General features: G+C 39.6%; 1 protein-coding gene and 1 pseudogene across 17 annotated transcripts in view; one reads left to right on the forward strand and one right to left on the reverse strand.

The window, feature by feature from the left end:
- Window positions 1–18,349, forward strand: part of GIGYF2 (GRB10 interacting GYF protein 2) — a 161,424-nt gene that overhangs the window by 30,998 nt on the left and 112,077 nt on the right. For 10 of the 17 annotated variants that reach the window (XM_009238232.4, XM_009238236.4, XM_002812994.6 and 7 more), the window contains one exon: window positions 6,747–6,830. In XM_009238232.4, coding sequence (XP_009236507.2) covers window positions 6,790–6,830 — 41 coding nt within the window. In that variant the 5' untranslated portion in view covers window positions 6,747–6,789. Of the gene's footprint in view, window positions 1–2,739; window positions 2,853–6,010; window positions 6,081–6,746; window positions 6,831–18,349 lie in introns of all 17 variants that reach the window. The other 7 variants (XM_054549996.2, XM_063713127.1, XM_054550000.2 and 4 more) reach the window with 2 other exon arrangements.
- On the reverse strand, window positions 1,322–11,547 carry LOC100440787 (elongation factor 1-beta-like; annotated as a pseudogene).

Below are 18,349 nucleotides of genomic sequence, written 5' to 3' on the forward strand. Positions count from 1 at the left end.
TTGAGGCCCAGTCAGGGAAGCAAATGAGAACTTTTGTTACAATAATCCAGACACGCATTAATAGAGTTTGGACTATAATGAAAGAGGAATGCAAGAGGAATCTTGAAGGAGAAGTAGGCTAAATTTGAGACAAAATGACTGGATATAAGGGATGGAGTAGAGAGAGTTTCAGATGATATGGGCTTTTGAGACTGGCTGACCAGTAAACTGAAAACAGTAGTGCCTTGATGATGTGATCAGTCAGTGATCCCATGCCACATTGGTCATGGGAGAAAAAAATCAAATTTGTAATTAATTGCAGGGGTGGGATCATCTCTCCCAGCCAGTGGCCAGTTACAAATTTGTGGGCAGATTTTTTAATTGCTGTTGTTAAAATGACACCACTACTCTCTGCATGCCCTCTTTGCCATTCCGTAATTTAGAGGGAAATAAAGATGGGCAAAGAAATATCAGGATAGTGCTGGTAATGGAGGAAAAGGGAGGTCATAGTTTCAACAAAAGACAGTCTACAGAGGCAGGATAGCATGATGGAGCAGAGCATCCAGAGTCTGGTTCAAATCCTGAATTGCTTTATAAACTCAGAGCCCTTCCCTTTTCCTTTTCCTTTTCTCTATCCTTTTCCCTTTCTTTTTCCTTTCTCTTCTCTTTTTCTTTTCCTTTTCCTTACTGGGTCTGGCTCTGTTGCCCAGGCTGGAGGGCAGTGGCGTGAACAAGGCTCACTGCAGTCTCGACCTCCTGGACTCAAGCAGTCCTCCCACCTCAGCCTCCCAAGTAGCTTGGACTGCAGGAGCATACCACCACGCGTGACTAACTTTTGTATTTTGTGCAGAGATGAGGTTTTTGTCGTGTTGTCCAGACTGTTCTTGAACTTCTGAGCTCAAGTGATCTGCATGCCTCAGCTTCCCAAAGTGCTGAGATTACAGGTGTGAGGCACTGCATCTGACCTCCAGAGCTGTTTTCTAAAGGTCACAAGTCTTCTAGGCGTTTGAGCTGAAAACATTTGGATAGTTGGGGTTTAAAATGTTGCCCTAAGCTCCTTTTAACACCTCATTACATCCTTAGAAAAGACTATTCAGAAATATGCACAGTTTCCATTCCAACTAATTTATAATTTAGAGGCAGAGTGTAAGACCATGCCTCTAGTACATGTAAATACATTAAACCTGGGCTCATTGAAATTGATTTGGAAGGAGCTGTCCGGGATGGGCAACTCAGAATTAAGAGAATACAGTATTTTTAAGTGCATAAGTTAGATTTCTCCAGCATTCATGCCTCTTAGATTTCCTGCTTTGAATCATAAAGAAGAATGAGCAGAACACTGTTCTGAGTAATGCAGGTCTCTTTATTTGATAATAAAATAACTTGGTTTATTATTTTTAGGTTTTTTTTTTTTTTTAATTAACCTCTCAAGCTTTTATTTAAATGCCATGACCCAGGATGGATTTTAGATTTTGTTGAAAGCGGCCACATCCATGGACTGCACATAGTCCTCAAAAGCAGTGATCTGCTTCTCCAGCATATCTGTTCCAATTTTATCATCTTCAACTTCACAACGTATTTGAAGTTTCTTAATTCTGTATCCCACTTGAACTAGTTTAGATGAGCCCCAGACTAAGCCATCTGCTTGAATGCCTCTGATGCACTCCTCTAATTTCGCCATATCTGTCTTATCATCCCAAGGTTTCACATCTAGTAAGATGGAAGACTTGGCAACAAATGCAGGTTTTTTGGCTTTCTTCGATTCATATTGTGGAAGGCGTTCTTCCCTTAGCCTCTTCGTTTCTTCACTTTTCTCCTCCCATCAGATCCAAAGAGATCAATGTCATCATCATCTTTACTATCTTTAGCTCCTCTTCCTATAGTGTCTTCCATATCCACAGGACCATACTTGCCCAAAGCTTTCTTCACTCCTGGAAGGCTGGCCTTTTCTTTTTCGTAAGACCTGATGTGATTATACCAACGAAGGGCATAACACAAGTCAGTAGGCGGTGGGCCGGACGCTGCTTCAAATATTGCCACATCTGCTTGTGATGGCACATACCCCTCGATGTAGCTCTTGTCCACCAGGTAATTGTTGAGCACCTGGAGGCCGGCAGGGCTTTTCAGGTCTCTGAAATCCATGGCATCAGCTGTATCCGAGAGCTGAGGAGCAGCAGAAAGAGCTCAAGTTGTGGGTGCCCTGCGCTGAGAGAGGAAAAAAATATTCTTAGGTTTTTAAGAGTTCTTCAGAAATCTTTACTTTAGGGGCTGGGTGCGGTGGCTCACGCCTGTAGTCCCAGCACTTTGGGAGGCCGAGGCAGGTGGATCATTTAAGGTTGGGAGTTCGAGACCAGCCTGGCCAACATGGTGAAACCCTGTCTCTACTAAAAATACAAAAATTAGCTGGGTGTGGTGGTGCATGCATGTAATCCCAGCCACTCAGGAGGCTGAGGCAGGACAATTACTTGAACCTGGGAGACGAAGGTTACAGTGAGCCAAGATCATGCCACTGCACTCCAGCCTGGGCAATAGAGCGAGACTCAGTCTTAAAAAAAAAAAAAGAAATCTTTACATTAGGAAATAATTTTCTTACGGAAACCATGTTGTAAATGGTAGTTGGGTTCCCAGCTCAAGACATTAAGAAATCTTCTGAGCTCTTAATGGTTGTGCATTGTAGTAGTTTTGTAGTACTCAAAGATTTATAGGTGCAATGATAAAGTGGACCCAAACAGGATTTCCTTTATTCTTCTTGTTCCTTAGATGCTGCTTGAATCTGGGGCTTCGTTTATATTTCAAGACTGCTGCCTGTAGGGGCTCCATCTGTATCATTTGTGTTAATAGTGACCCTGGAGTTTTGTACTTCCAGAACCTATGTGAGCATATGTGATGGCCTTGTAGTAAGTTAAAGGGGAAAAAATTAAATCACTAACAATGAATTTAGTATTTTCACAAATAGCAAATACTTTGAATTTTAGTTGAGATTTACCTGCTTTATAAATTCAGTCTGATTTAAATCCTGACTTGCTTTATAAATGCAGAGCCATTATTCAGTGCTCTAAAATCGTCTACGGGTTTGAGTTTAAAACATTTGGCTAGATGGGGCTTAAAATGGTGGTAAAACCGCTCCTTCAGGATGTTGAGTATTAAAGAAAAACCTTACAATTGATGTGGTCTCTACAGCTCTAGTTGATGTAGTCTCTTCATCTCTATTTGTCATCCAGGTAGGTCCACATACTTTTAGAAAACACACTGAATTGATTTATGTTACAAAAAGTCATAAGACTGATGTGTAAGCAGTAATGCCTGTTTTAGTTTAACAGTGGGCACCTTTCCTGGGGTCTGATCATTGCTACCTTAACAAGTCATTCATTTGGAGTGTACCGTAATTTTAATTGAATCTAACGTGTCAACTATAAGATTAATCATTTTGTGCATTACTGAGAAAGAAAGGAATACTGCCAAGAAGACTCCGGCACATCTGGCACAGGCTTTTCTTGTTAGAATTATTTTATATATTTTTTAAAAAGCTCTTTTAAACTTATTTAGCAAATAAGAATGGATTTTTATTAAACAGTGTATCCTTTTATTGCATGTATGAAAATGAAAATAGAAGTAAAATAAATTTATTAAGATAGTCCTAAGATTTCTGGGTATTTAGAGTCTGACTTTTCTAAATCACTTTTCAACTTGGCATCATAGAAGTCTCCTGCTTTCTTCCTCCCTCTCCCCACTAGTCATTCAAAGTATTGGTGATGCAGTAGTTAAGGGAATGCTCTATTACTCTGTCATCAATTTAAAATTTAGTCGTTTGATGCTTGTGAAGATTTTAAGAGCAATATAAGCTATTTAATTTTTAACCCCTTTTAGTACTTCAGGGCTGCTACATGTGGTCATATGGGTTGTGCAGTGTCATCAGTATCGGTAGCAAACCATAACAGACTCCATTGGCTTGTGTGTTTTTTCCCCCCTTTCTTTCTGAGATCCTGTAAATCACTTGGAATCATTCTTTGAATGATGAATAGTTACTTCACTAATACTCCATGGCCGTATTTGCTTCTTTTCTGTTATACAATAAATTTAGTTTTGATACAGAATCGTATTATTTTGAAGACATTTAAAACAGCAGTTTAAAAAATTGGCCCTTGTTCAGACAGCTGTAACACAACTCGCACCCAGCCAGTTGCAGTTGTAACTTGGCATCAGTTTTAAGATGCATTCTAATTTCAGAGAAATTAAAATGTTAAAAAAAGTGTTTTCTTTTTTTATTTTAATTTTTTAATTTTTTTTTTCTTTTTTAATTGAGACAAGGTCTCGCTCTGTTGCCCAGGCTGGAGTGCAGTGGTGCAATCATGACTCATTGTAGTCTCAAGCTCCACAGCATAAGTGATCCTCCCACCTCAGCTGGGACTACAGGCTCGCACCATCATGCCCAGCTAATTTTTGTATATTTTTGCGGAGACAGGATTTTGCCATGTTGCCCAGGCTGGTCTCGAACTCCCGGGCTCAAGCGATCCACCCACCTTGGCCTCCCAAAGTGCTGGGATTACAGGTATGAGCCACCGTGCCCAGCAGTTATGTTTTCTTAAGAGATGAGGAGGGGCGGGGTGCAGTGGCTCACGCCTGTAATCCCAGCACTTTGGGAGGCCAAGGCAGGCTGATCACGAGGTCAGGAGATCAAGACCATCCTGGCTAACATGGTGAAACCTTGTCTCTACTAAAAATACAAAAATATTAGCCGGGTGTGGTGGCACGCGCCTGTAGTCCCAGCTACTCGGGAGGCTGAGGCAGGAGAATGGTGTGAACTTGGGAGGCGGAGCTTGCAGTGAGCCGTGATTGTGCCACTGTACTCCAGCCTGGGCAACAGAGCAAGACTCTGTCTCAAACAAACAAAAAAAAAGTGATGAGGAGGGGACTAAGTTTACCTCAGTTTTAGTCTGGTTTGCACCTTTTGTGTGGTGGGGGAACAGAGTCAGGGTCAAGTAAGAACATGATAGTCTCCCTTGGAGTCTGCTTGGTTGACATAGGGCTGGAAGTACCTTTCAGAAGGAAGGCAGATAAATGAATAGCTGATTATGAAGGTTAACACACTTTTACTTTGCTGTTTCTAAGCTTTAGACATATTTGTAGTTTATTATTTTTTAGATCATTTAAACAGAGGCAACAGGGTGATAAAGGGAGGGAATCCTTAACTTGGTCCCCAGTGCCATGTGTGATGTATCTTAGAGATATTTTACAGTATACAGTTGTCCCTCAGTATCTGTGCGGATTCATTCTAGGATGTCCTTCAGATGTTAAAATCCTTGGATGCTCAAGTCCCTAATTTAAAGTGGCATAGTGTTTGCGTATAACCTATGTACATACTTATATACTTTAACACCTCTAGATTACTTATAATGCCTAATACAACATAAATGCTGTGTAAATAGTTGTTCTGCTGTATTGTTTAGGGAATAATGACAAGGAAAAAAAGTGTCTATACATGTTGGTACAGACGCAATTCAAAAATTTTTTTCCATCCGAGGTTGGTTGAATCCATGGACCAGAACCCATGGATATGGAGGGCCAGTTATATTTACAATTTTTATAGTATTTTCCATTTTTTTAAGCTCTCATATCTTAAGATTACTTTTGAAATGTTACTCGTGAAATTCATTAGTTTATTATTTTAACTTGACAATCTGAAGCAACTTTAAAAAAATTTACATTTTATTTATTTAAAAACTTTTTTTTTTTTTTTTTTTTTTTTAAAAGAGATGGAGTCTCACTGTGTTGCCCAATCCAGTCTTGAACTCCTGGGCCCAAGCCGTCTGCCTGTCTTGGCCTCCCAAATTATAAATTTATTTTTATTTATTTATTTTGTAGAGACAGGGTCTCACTCCATTGCCTAGGCTGGAGTGCAGTGGCAGGACCACAACTCACTGCAGCCCCAAACTCCTGGGCTCAAGTGATCCCTCCACCTCACCCTCCCAGGCAGCTAAGACTACAGGCATGTACCACCATGCCCAGTTGATCTTTAAATTTTTTTTTTTAGAGACCACGTCTCCAACTCCTGGGCTCCAACGATTCTCCCATCTCGGCCTCCCAAAGCGCTGGAGTTACAGGTATGAGCCACCTTGCCTGGTGGTTCCTGGCCTGATCCAAGACAATTTTTAAAAGAAGCAGTAGGCTCGAGAGGCTGAGACAGGAAGATCACTTGAGGTCAGGCCAGGAGTTCGAGACCAGCTTGAGCAACATAGTGAGACACACTGTCTGTTAAAAAAAATCACTAGGGTGTAAAATGCTAATAAGCAGAAGGTGAGGAGAGTTGTGGCAGAAGCTATGTGATAGGTAAGGAGGGTCCTTATTTTAATAATCTTTGATGTTCCTCATGGTGATAGGGGAGCCATTACTAGGAAGTAATAGGAACTAAAATGTAAATCTATTACCTTTCATTCACTCCCCATTGTTCCAGGGATAAAGGGAGAAAATCTTAACTTAGTCCCCAATGCCCTGTGTGGTCTGTTCCTACCTCTGTCACTAGCTTCATCTTAAACTGTGCCTCTTTACCTCAGATTAACATAGAAAGGTGGGGAGTCAGAATATAAGGGTTGATTTATTCATTTCACTTTGCCTGCTATGTTATTGTTTTAAGTAGGAATTTCAAAATCTCATTTTTGTGACTCTAGTTGAGAGGAGCATAAATAAAACACTCTCTAACTGTACTTTCTGGCCTGGAATTCCACATTTAATCTCAACTAATCGTATGGAGATATTTTTCTCATTAACAGGTTTCTTCACATATAAAAATCTATTGTAAAAATACGGAAAAGAATGGCAGCGGAAACGCAGACACTGAACTTTGGGCCTGAATGGTGAGTTTTCAAAATCTCATCTTCTTTGATATTGGATGACTAATACAGTAGTAAAGTATTTGACAGGTGCTAGGTGGTTTATAAATGTGCATGTTTTTGAGACTTTTGCTTTATGTGCCTCGCTGAAAACAATGCGTTAGTTCAGGAATAAATTATATTTGGTAAATGAGTGTATTCTATACTTAATTAAATTTTTTTTTCTTTGTCTGGTTATATATGTAATGATGGCGGGAGTCCCACCCGCGCTAGAAAATTATTTTCTTTTTATTTGAGTCATTGTCTAGGTGCATATACAATTTTATGTAAGTATAATTATAACATTTTTATGTCTATGTTTTCTGCTACATTGTTTTGTCACTGCTATTCATAGATTCATTTGAGAAATAGTTTTCATTGAAGTATTATTTGAAAGATGGGCTAGGCAGGTAGTTCAGTATTATACTGGCTATTAACAGTAGCCTGTCTAGGATTGAGTTAGCATTGGACATAATAACGATTAATTGACCTTTGAGTCTCTTACAGATATGTTTGGACCCCGAATATGGAATTCTCATGGAATTTTGAGATCCATCACATTGTAGTGTGGCTCCCCCCGCCCCCCCCCTTCCTTTTTCCCCAAAGTTGGTGATTGAAGAACCTCTCTTCAGTGGCATCAATAATAATAATTACTTTTTCTATTCAAACCTCGGGCAACCCCTTTGGTAATATCAGAAGCAGTATCTAAAATAGATAAATTGGATTTGTGTCTTAAACTCTTGGTTGTTCAGGTGGGAGTGGTTCAATAAATGATGCAGACTTCCCGTAGTAACTCTATTTGAGGAGTCTTATTAACTTACCCTATTAGAAATATTTCTTTTTATTAATATATGTAATCTGGAAGTTTTCTTAACCTTTATAGCCAGCATTTGGAGACTGAGGAGAAATCACTATTTGAAGTTCTAAGAACTGATGGAACTCCTGTTATTTTGAGAGTTTATTTAGAACATGTTAACCTAAGTAATGCTGTACTTGTTTTAGTTATTCCTTTATATTTTTTAAATGATTTTCTTATTATCAAATTAATATGTTTCTAAAAAAATTAGAAATTACTAGTAAGCCAGAAATAATTTCAACATCCATGGTACACACTGTAAATACCTTGGTGTATCTTTCCAGGTGGTTTTATGTATGCTTATTTGTGTATATATACATTTATTTTTTACAAAAATGGGATCATACTGTACCTTCAGTTTTGTAGCCTGCTTAAAGAAATAACCAAATCAGAAACATCTTTTTTTAATCAATAAATATTTTCTGTTGTATTAAACGGTTGCATTGTATGGATGTACCATCATTTATTCAACTAGTCTTCTAGATGTGGCATATAGAAGCTGTTCTTGATTTTTCTTATAAAATATTTTTAATGAACATTCTTATAGTTAAATCTTTATTTCTACCTTAATTCCTTTTATCAGGTGGATTGAAATTCATATAAGTTACTTTCTAAGCCATTTTGTGTGCAACTCATCCGCCTTTATCTAGAATTTGTAACTGCTTCTCTTTTATATTTACATACCCTCGTGTCTGTTTCTTTATAAAAACATGGTTTAAATTGTCAGCTAATTTAAGGAAGTTGTTTTTTTCAGCATCCTGCTGTTTATAGGTAACAGAAAGGGAACACCAGGAATTTAGACACAACAAAAGGGAAAAGAGAAACTGATGATATTTTAGAATTGATACACATTTAGCTTGATGCCTAATATTATGGGTTGGCAAACTGTGGCCTGTGGGACTGTGAAGTTTTTGTAAGTAAAGTTTCATTGAAAGACAGAGACGTCCATTTGCTTCCATATTTTCTGACTGCTTTCATGCTACAGTGGCAGGGTTGACAGAACCGTTTGGTTCACAGAGCTTAAACGTTATTAAAAATAATTCTCTGGCCCTTTACAGAGACAGTTTGCTGGCCCCTGCCCTACATCATGAGTTCTCAAGGTCATCTCAGTGTAGTATTGAGCATCTTTCAATAGCATCTTACACATCCTCCTTTTTATTGATACTCTGAAGTTTTGTTTGATGGTATTTCACTTGATTGGCTCAGTGTTTTGTATAAAATTTGAATTGAGGTAGCCTTAAACAGAGGGCAATCACCATTTCCATCCTTAAACAGTAGCCTCACCTAATTGTACATCTGTACAATTGCAGACATTAGAGCTTAGGAGCATTCCCTTAGTCATCTGAAATGCTGATGAACTGAGGAATGCAGCTGTAAGTAGGCATAGTGCCCTATTTGTATCATCTGTCAAAATTCCTTCTGGCAAAGGGAATATATGAGGCCCTTAAGTAACCCAAGTAATCCTGAGCTGGAAAGTTGCAGTAGGAGTAGAGAGTACTACCTTATTTTTCTTCATGTATGACATTCTTTGTGAAACTTGAGGTAAAGAGCTGTGCGCAGGGTACTTGAGAATCAGGATTTAGATTGTTAACATCGAACCAGTGTGCAATTAACTCTAAATGAGACAGAAACACTAAGTGATATGGTGTTTATTAAGGTCATCATTTTTGTGAATAATGTAAAACATAATGTTCAATAAAGGATACCTAAAAATGAAGCAATTTATTTGTATCTGGGGGCAGTTGTGAAGATGGGAGAAAATTGAAAATTTTGGTAGGAACAGACCATGAGTGGCTGTAAGCTTTAACTTTTTTTTTTTTTTTTTGGGATGGAGTCAGCCTCGCTCTGTCACCCAGGCTGGAGTGCAGTGGCACGATCTCAGCTCACTGCAACCTCTGCCTCCCGGGTTCAAGTGATTCTTCTCCCTCAACCTCCTGAGTAGCTGAGATTACAGGCACCTACCACCACGCCCAGCTGATTTTTGTAATTTTAGTAGAGACGGGGTTTCACCATGTTGGCCAGGCTGGTCTCGAACTCCTGACCTCAGGTGATCCGTCTACCTTGTCCTCCCAAAGTGCTGGGAGTACAAGCGTGAGCCACTGCGCCCAGCCAAGGCTTGAACTTTTTAAGGTCTGTGGAATCATTAGGTCTTAGATTATTTTTCTACTTAGAATAAAAAAGTATATTGCATTATCATCAGAGCAGTTTAAAAGGGTATGATACATTCAATGCCAAGTATATCCTGTCTAGATATAAAGCAATAGTGTCTTTCTTTAAGCCTTTCCTCAAATGTTACCACCTTAGACCTTTCCTGACAATCTATATAACCCTCCACCCTTTACTCCCTATCTCTCTTCCTTGCTTAATTTTTCTTCATATTGTATATCAAAATGTAACATGCCAAATATTTTACACATTTATTTTATTGTCTATATCCTATCTTTCAACCCCCACTAGACTGTGAGCTCCATTGAGGGCAGGTACTTTGATATAGATTTTTGTACAGTTTGTTTACTGCTGTATCTCCAGTGCCTGGCACATAGGTACTGAATAAATATTTATTAAATGGATGAATGAATTGTTGGAAAGTAAAGTTGTTTTTAATGTTTTGCTATTGTAAATGATATGTATATATACCCTTGAACAATTTTGTTTTTATCACTGATCATTTTATTTGGATTAATTTCTTGGAAGTGGAATTATTAAATCAAAAGTTTTATTTTTAAGGCTTTGGATGGTATATGGACAGTTTGACCACTAGAAGGATTTTATGAATTGAATTGTCATCTCCTGTGTGTTTGCTCTTGACAAAACACTAAGCACCGTCTTGATAAATTTTTTGGTGCTAAACTCCTTAGATTTAGGTCTTTTAGAGTTTTTTTGTTGTTAGTTTCATTAACAAAATAAACACACTTATTCTAGAAAATCTGGAGGAAGCAGTACAAGAGGAAAAAGAAAAGGGTTAGGTATGGGCTGGGCGTGGTGGCTCATGCCTGTAATCCCAGCACTTTGGGAGGCCGAGGTGGGCAGATCACCTGAGGTCAGGAGTTTGAGACCAGCCTGGCCAACATGAAACCTCATCTCTACTAAAAATACAAAGTTAGCTGGGCGTGGTGGATTGTGCCTGTAATTCTAGCTACTCAAGAGGCTGAGACAGGAGAATCGTTTGAACGTGGGAGGCGGAAGTTGCAGTGAGATGAAATTGTGCCATTGCGCTCCAGTCTGGACAAACAAGCATGGGCAACAAAAGCAAAACTCCTCCAAAAAAAAAAAAAAGGAGAAAAGGGTTAGGCATGGTGGCTGGCCCCAGGCTCCCAGCACTTTGGGAGGCAGAGGCATGAGGATCACTTGAGCCCAGAAGTTTGAGACAAGCCACGGCAACACAGTGAGATCCTCTTCTCCACAAAAAAAAAAAAAAAAAAAAAATTAGCTGGGCGTGGTGGTGCATATGTTTGGTGTCAGCTGCTTGGAAGGCTGAAGTGAGAGGATCACTTGAGCCTGGGAGGTCAAGGCTGCCATGATTGTGCTGCTGCACTCCAGCCTGGGTGATAGAGCAAGACCCTGTCTCCCAAAAAGGAAAAGAAAACAAAAAGACCACCAAAGGGAAAGATCTAAGCTACCCTAATCCTACCACCCAAAGTAGCTTTGCTAACGTTTTGGTTTGTATCGTATTTGCAAATGTATCTTCAAGGTATTTAAAAAACAAATATTTAGGCCGGGCACGGTGGCACATACCTGTAATCCCAGTACTTTGGGAGGCCGAGGCGGGTGGATCACTTGAGGTCAAGAGTTTGAGACCAGTCTGGCCAACATGGTGAAACCCCATCTCTGCTAAAAAAAAAAAAATTACAAAAATTAGCTGGGCATGGTGGTGTGCGCCTGTAATCCCGGCTACTGGGGAGACTGAGGCAAGAGAATTACTTGAACACGGGAGGTGGAGGTTGCAGTGAGCTGAGATCATGTCACTGCACTCCATCCTGAGTGACAAAGCGCGACTCTGTCTCAAACAAACGAATATTTGGTGATTTAAAACACTTTTGAGGATCAAAAATCTATTCAAGTCGAGTGTGGTGGCATGCACCTGTAGTCTCAGCTACTGAGGAGTCTGAGGCTGGAGGATTGCTCGGGCCTAGGCGTTTGAGACCAGCCTGGGACAACATAGTGAGAACCCGTCTTTAGAAACAAAAAACAAAAAAACCCTACCCAGATAAGTCTAGATAAGGACTTTATTATAGGGAGAATAATTATAGACATTACCTGGCTTTCTGGGAAGGAGCCAAGAAAGCTCCTTTGGGAGTTTCCTCTGTCTCATCTCCTTGGTCTTAAGGAAGTTTTCCCAGGTCTTTCCTTGCAAAGAAGAGGGAAGTACTTGTTTTCTTCCCCAAAGTGTTTTATTTATACATTTGTTAAAATAGTTATGGCCTTGTGTTGTATCTGTATATATATTTGCGCCTTGCTCAAGAAGAGCTAATTCCATTAAGAAATGCACTGTATTTCTCTCTTTTGGTAAGCCCATTGTTGAGCTTAGTGTACTGGACATTGGCATTAATATTTAGTTAACTAATTTAGTTAATAAATGAATGTTGAATGAAGCCATTAGGGTCTTATGGGGGATGGGTAAGAGAATGCAAACCTGAGATTGATAGATTCCTATCGATAATTATGGGATTATGTGAAAAATGAGAGAAGTTCTGGAGGATTAGATGTGTTAATATTTCCAGTTTTCAGAAAGGGTAAAATATTTCTATGTGAACTGAAGGAGTAGTAAATTAGATGTTTTTGAGGGGTGTATTTTGGAAGAGAATATTTCTTCAGAAAACATTTTATCAAATGCTTGCTGTGTTTTATGTCTTGTGTTAGGTGCTAAGGCAATAAGGATAAAAATACATGGTACCCACTCTTTAATGGGGAAGCTGACACTAAATAATTTCACTGTGTCATAATGCTGTAAAGGAATTATAATGCAAGCACAGGATATTCAGCTGCCTATTTGATTTTTCCACTTAGATGTCTTATAAGCATCTCATACTCTATACTTTTCCAAAACTGACCTCGTTAGTTTTGCCTTTATATTTATTTCATCTTAATACTATATGTGCCCATTTGCTCAAGCTAGCAGTCTCAGAGTTATCTTTGATAATTCCTTTTAGTTCTCTGTTCCTATATCGAGTCTGTTACAACATCATGTCAATTTTATCTCTACAGTATCTCTGGAATCTGTTCATTTCTCTGAATCTCTATTGCTATCACCTTAGTGAAAGTTGCCACCATTTCTAACATAAATTTTTGCACCAGTGGCCTACTGATGTTTCCTGGCTTCCTTTTTTTTTTTTGAGATGGAATCTCACTCTGTCGCCCAAGCTGCAGTGCAGTGGTGTGATCTCGGCTCACTGCAATCTCTGCTTCCTGAGTTCAAGCGATTCTCCTGCTTCAGGCTCCCGAGTAGCTGGGACTACAGGCATGCATCACCACGCCCGACTAATATTTGTATTTTTTAGTAGAGATGGGGCTTTACCATATTGGCCAGGCTGGTCTTGAACTCCTGACCTCAAGTGATCTGCCCTCCTTGGCCTCCTAGAGTGTTGGGATTACAGGTGTGAGCCACTGTGCCCTGGCCCCTGGCTTCCATTTTTGTCTTCTATTTGTTTTCCTCACAGCAGTCAGAGTAATCTTAAAATGTAAATTAGATCAAGACTTCTCTAAAATCCTTCAATATCTCTATGTCCACTTATATGACTTTATTATTTTCTTCTACTAGCCTAGCCTCTTAGTTTCATGAAGGCTGGACAGGAACTTGTGTTTAGCAAGGCCTTGAGGATCTCAAATTCTCTTTTTCCCTCCCTTCCCCCTGACTCTCTTTCCAGCTCTCTATCCTTATTCTTCCTTTCTCCTTCCCATTTAACCTCTCTTCTTTCCAGCACCTCTCTCTACCCTGTTGGTGAAAAAGATTAGGAAGAATATTCCTGATAGCAGAAAGGAAGTGTGTGAACATAAGGCAAGGAACTGATTTAAGAGAGGAACTTCATGATGCATAATGTTTACCTTTATTATGTGAAGTGTGGGAGATAGGAGCTTGGAGGCAGCCCTTCTGTTAACAAGGCTTGGATTTTATTGGTCATTGTGTGCCAGTGAAAAAAGAATTGGGGCTGGGTGCAGTGGCTCACCCCTGTAATCCCAACACTTTGGGAGACTGAGGTGAGTGGATCACCTGAGGTCAGGAGTTCAAGACCAGCCTGACCAATATGGTGAAACCCCGTCTCTACTAAAAATACAAAAATTAGCCAGGTGTGGTGGCGTGCACCTGTAATCCCAACTACTCAGGAGGCTGAGGCAGGAGAATTGCTTAAACCTGGGAGGTGGAGGTTGCAGTGAGCTGAGCTGAGATTGTGCCACTGCACTCCAGCCTGGGTGACAGAGTGAGCCTCTGTCTCAAAAAAAAGAAATAATTCTTAGTAACGTAGGGGATTAAGACTTGTAAAATCTTTCAGGATGCATTTGCAGCAGTCCAGGCGGGAGATAAAAGTGTGAATAAAAATTAAGTTAGTTGGATCAGGGGAAGACTTGAGAGACTGAGGATTTAAAACTAATAGGACATGGTAATTGGGTATGAGAGATGGTAGAAGGTGAGGAGTAAAGTATGAATCCCAGATTTTTAATCCAGTGGCTGATTAGATTGGGATGTCCTTAACTATGTTTGAGAATATGGGCAGTGAATGGGTTGGATGAATAAACTGATGAGTAGGGTTAGGGTTTTGGGCATATTGAACCTGATGGGCTTTACATGGTTGTGGATGAAAGCCTGACCATAGGAGAGATCACAGCTGGACTTGAGAATCACAAGCTTCCATAGAAGTGCCTTTTGACTCCCACACCTTCACACATTGTTTATTGACTATCCAAATTGCTTTCATAAGCTGAAGTTTGGATTCTGGACAACACTTATCAAGCGAAGATTTTGGGAGTATCATGGGGCTTTGGGGGGCCTGCTGCTGCCACTTATTTACTACCCATGGTAGAATTGGGCCTCCTTTGTTAAACAGATCTCATTATAGGCCAGAAAAATGAAGGTAATCAGGACAGAAAATTTTCACGTGGATTTGGCAGTGTTGAGGTTATTGATGAACAGTGCAGGAGCTAGTGGAGTGGCAGGAGAAACCAGGCACACTGTGTTTTGAAGTGACTGAGAAGCGAGGAAGTAGAGATGTTTCTGGATGAAGAGGAAAGATGAACAGTGCATAGCTAGAAGGGAGATGGCTGCATCAAAAGTTTTAAACAAATGAAGAGATATGTTTAGAGACAGACAAAAGCACATAGGGATTAAATTTCTAGAAGAGAGGGTTGTATGGAGGAGATAAAGATCATATGTAGATTTTTTTAACTTTTAGGTTCGGGGGTACATGTGAAGGTTATGTAGGTAAACTTGTGTCATGGGGGTTTGTTGTGCAGATTATTTCATCACCCAAGTGTTACACCGAGTACCCAGTAGTTTTTGCTGCTCCTCTCCCTCCTCCTGCCTTCCACCCCCAAGTAGACCCCAGTGTCTGTCATTCCCTTCTTTGTGTTCATGAGTTCTCAGGTGGATTTTTAGTGAAGAATATTACCCAAATATGTTTTAGCTTTTCTAAGTATCTGTAGGTGAAGAGGGACTTGGAATTGAATTTGTCGATTATTGAATCATAGTACAGCCATTATCCTAACTCAGGCAACTGTCTTTTAGTTTGAGTTACTGCCAGTTTGCCTCCGTTTCTTTTCATAGCACCTGAAGGAAATCTCTGATTGTGTTATTGTGTTATTTTTGTATTTTTTATTTTTTGGAGATAGAGTCTCACTCTCAGCCAAGGTAGAGTGCAGCGTTGCGATCATGGCTCACTGCAGCCTCTACCTCCTGAGGGTCAAGCAATCTTCCAACCTCAGCCTTCCAAATAGCTGGGGCTACAGGCATGCACCACCATGCTCTGCTAATTTTTTGATTTTTGGAGAGACAGGATCTCACTGTGTTGTCTAGACTGGTCTCATACTCCTGGTCTCAAGTGATCCAGCCGCCTCGACCTCCCAAAGTGCTGGGATTACAAGCATGGGCTACCGCACCTGGCCTGTGTTACTCTTAATAAATCTGGTGACTATAAGAAATGTTTAGTCTTGGGCATTGGAAAACAATGGGTGATCCATTGGAAGGGTGGTGAATACATTAGAAATCTTATTGTGAGCAGCAATTGAAGAAATTAGGAATGTTAGGCCATGGGAAGGAGTCTTTGGGGAGACATGGTGATTATTTGCCAATACCAGAATGATTTTCATTTGAAAGAGTGCTTAGATGTGTACTCCAGTGGTAGAAACTGTTGGGAAACATATTGGTTTGGTGTTAAGGAAGATATTTTAAAACAATTTCTAATAAAATATGTGTATATTTTAAACTGGCTATTTTAAATAGAATTTTGAGACCTAATTGTTGGAAAGATTGTGTTTTTTTTCTTCTTTTTTTTCTTTCTTTCTTTCTTTTTTTTTTGAGACAGGGTCTTGCTTTGTCACCTAGACTGGAGTGCAGTGGCTGTTCACTGCAGTCTTGACCTCCCAGGCTCAAGCAATCCTCCCACCTCAGCCTCCTGAGTAGCTGGGACCACAGGCATGAGCCACCATACCCAGCTAATTTTTGTATTTTTTGTCAAGATGGGGTTTCATCGTGTTGCCCAGGCTGGTCTTGAACTCTTGTACTGAAGTGATCCACCTTCCTTAGCTTCCCAAGTGTTGGGATTACAGGTGTGAGCTAACCTGCAACCGGTCAGTTGTGGTCTTTTTAGTAATGAAAACCTAGGTTTGAATCTTTGTTCTGCTGCCTGTGACTGTGGACAAGTTGTTTAACCCTTCAGCTTTATTTTTATCTGTTATGTTTGGGTTGTTGTGAAGGTTAAATTAGATTAAATGAGCTAGTTCACGTGTAAAATTTTCAGCTTCAGTGTTCAGTGGGTATTAATTCCACTTCTTCGGTAAAGAGCCCAACTTTACAGGAATCTAATAAAAAGCAGTTTCTTGGAAGGTACTGGAGTAGTTCCTTTCTTCTTGGAAGGAGTGATTGGACCACTTCTTTGTGGGTATGTTGTTTTCTTACCTGGTTGTTTAACTTGTTTTATGGGGGTTGAACTAAATGACCTCCAAGCCCAAGAATATTTGGATAGGAAACAAAGAGTAGCAGTGAGCAGCCCCAGAACCCAGGTTGTGTTATTTCTATAAATGAAAGCGAATCTGGGACTCCCTGGAAATGATTGATTTCAGGTCTGAGGCAAGAAAAATACAAGATGATCCTGGAACATTCTGACATACCAGATAGAAAAGAAGCTGTTAAAGACTGCTAGGGTCATGTCGAAAGGACCCAGGAGCCAACCTGAAGAGTCTCCCACTCTTCAAAGATGAGACAATTTGAACACTCTTACTAATTGCTGTGAATTGAAATATATTAATAAAATAATGTGTTACTGTTGGACACTGTTGGAAGGTGCAAGTGAACCTAGTCGTTATTCTGAAAACAAATAAGAATTAAGGCTTTTTCCCTCCTTTCCTGTATTAAGCAGTATCATTCGGTAACTATACCAAGTAGTATAAGAGGAAAATTTCTCTTTGCAGAAGTATTCCAGCTAATACATAAGGGAGGAATGAAAGAATATAATCACTTACAACCTTAGTGAACTTAGGGAACCAAGCATTGATCATAAATTACTGCAAGTATCACAAACACATCATCACAATGTGTGCCTCTTGATGGAATAATATACCACTACATATGAAGTACTGCCAAAAAAGAACCCAAATTGATGAAAATCTCAAAATCTCTATACCCAATCACCAGTTTACATGAAATGCAAAAGACAGAAAAACGTTTAATTATATCATGGATAAAATCAGCAAAACCCAGACTTTAAAAAAGTGTTTTGGGTCAGGCATGGTGGCTCATGCCTGTAATCTCAGCACTTTGAGAGGACAAGGTGGGAGGATTGCTTGAGGCCCAGAATTTGAGGCTAGGTTGGATAATACAGTGAGACCCTGTCTCTACAGAAAATACAAAAATTAGCTGGGCATAGTGGTATGCGCCTGTAGTCCTAGCTGCTCAGAAGGCTAAGGTGGGGGAATCCCTTGAGCCAAGGAGGTCAAGGTTGCAGTGAGTTATGATTGTACCACTGCACTCCAGTCTGGGTGACAGAGTGAGACGCTGTGGGGAAAAACAAATTCTTTGAGAAATAACGTTCTTAAATATTTATGGATGGAATGCTAAGCCGAAACTTTTCTTCAAAATAATATCAAAGGGAGCTTAGATAAGGTGGTGGAAAGAGCAGGATTCGCCATGGATTGTTGGTTTTCGGGCTAAGTGATTGGTGGAGTTTGTCATCTGCTTTTTGGTGCATTTATGAAAATACAAAAAATTTTCCACAATAAATAAAAAAATCCCACCCCAACAGTCTCACTTTACTAATGCATATTTTTTTCTTTAAATATTACTTTATTCTTGTAAACACATTTTACTGTTTACTATGCATATGCTATTTTTAATAATGTGCACATATTTACTGTGTTTTACTTGGCCTTCATATTAATATTTAATGTGTCATAATTTGGTAGATTATTCCCTTCTTTTTTGCTTTGTGAATAAATCTTAGCA

This window comes from Pongo abelii, chromosome 11 (genome assembly GCF_028885655.2).
Source record: "Pongo abelii isolate AG06213 chromosome 11, NHGRI_mPonAbe1-v2.0_pri, whole genome shotgun sequence".
NCBI lineage: Eukaryota > Metazoa > Chordata > Mammalia > Primates > Hominidae > Pongo > Pongo abelii.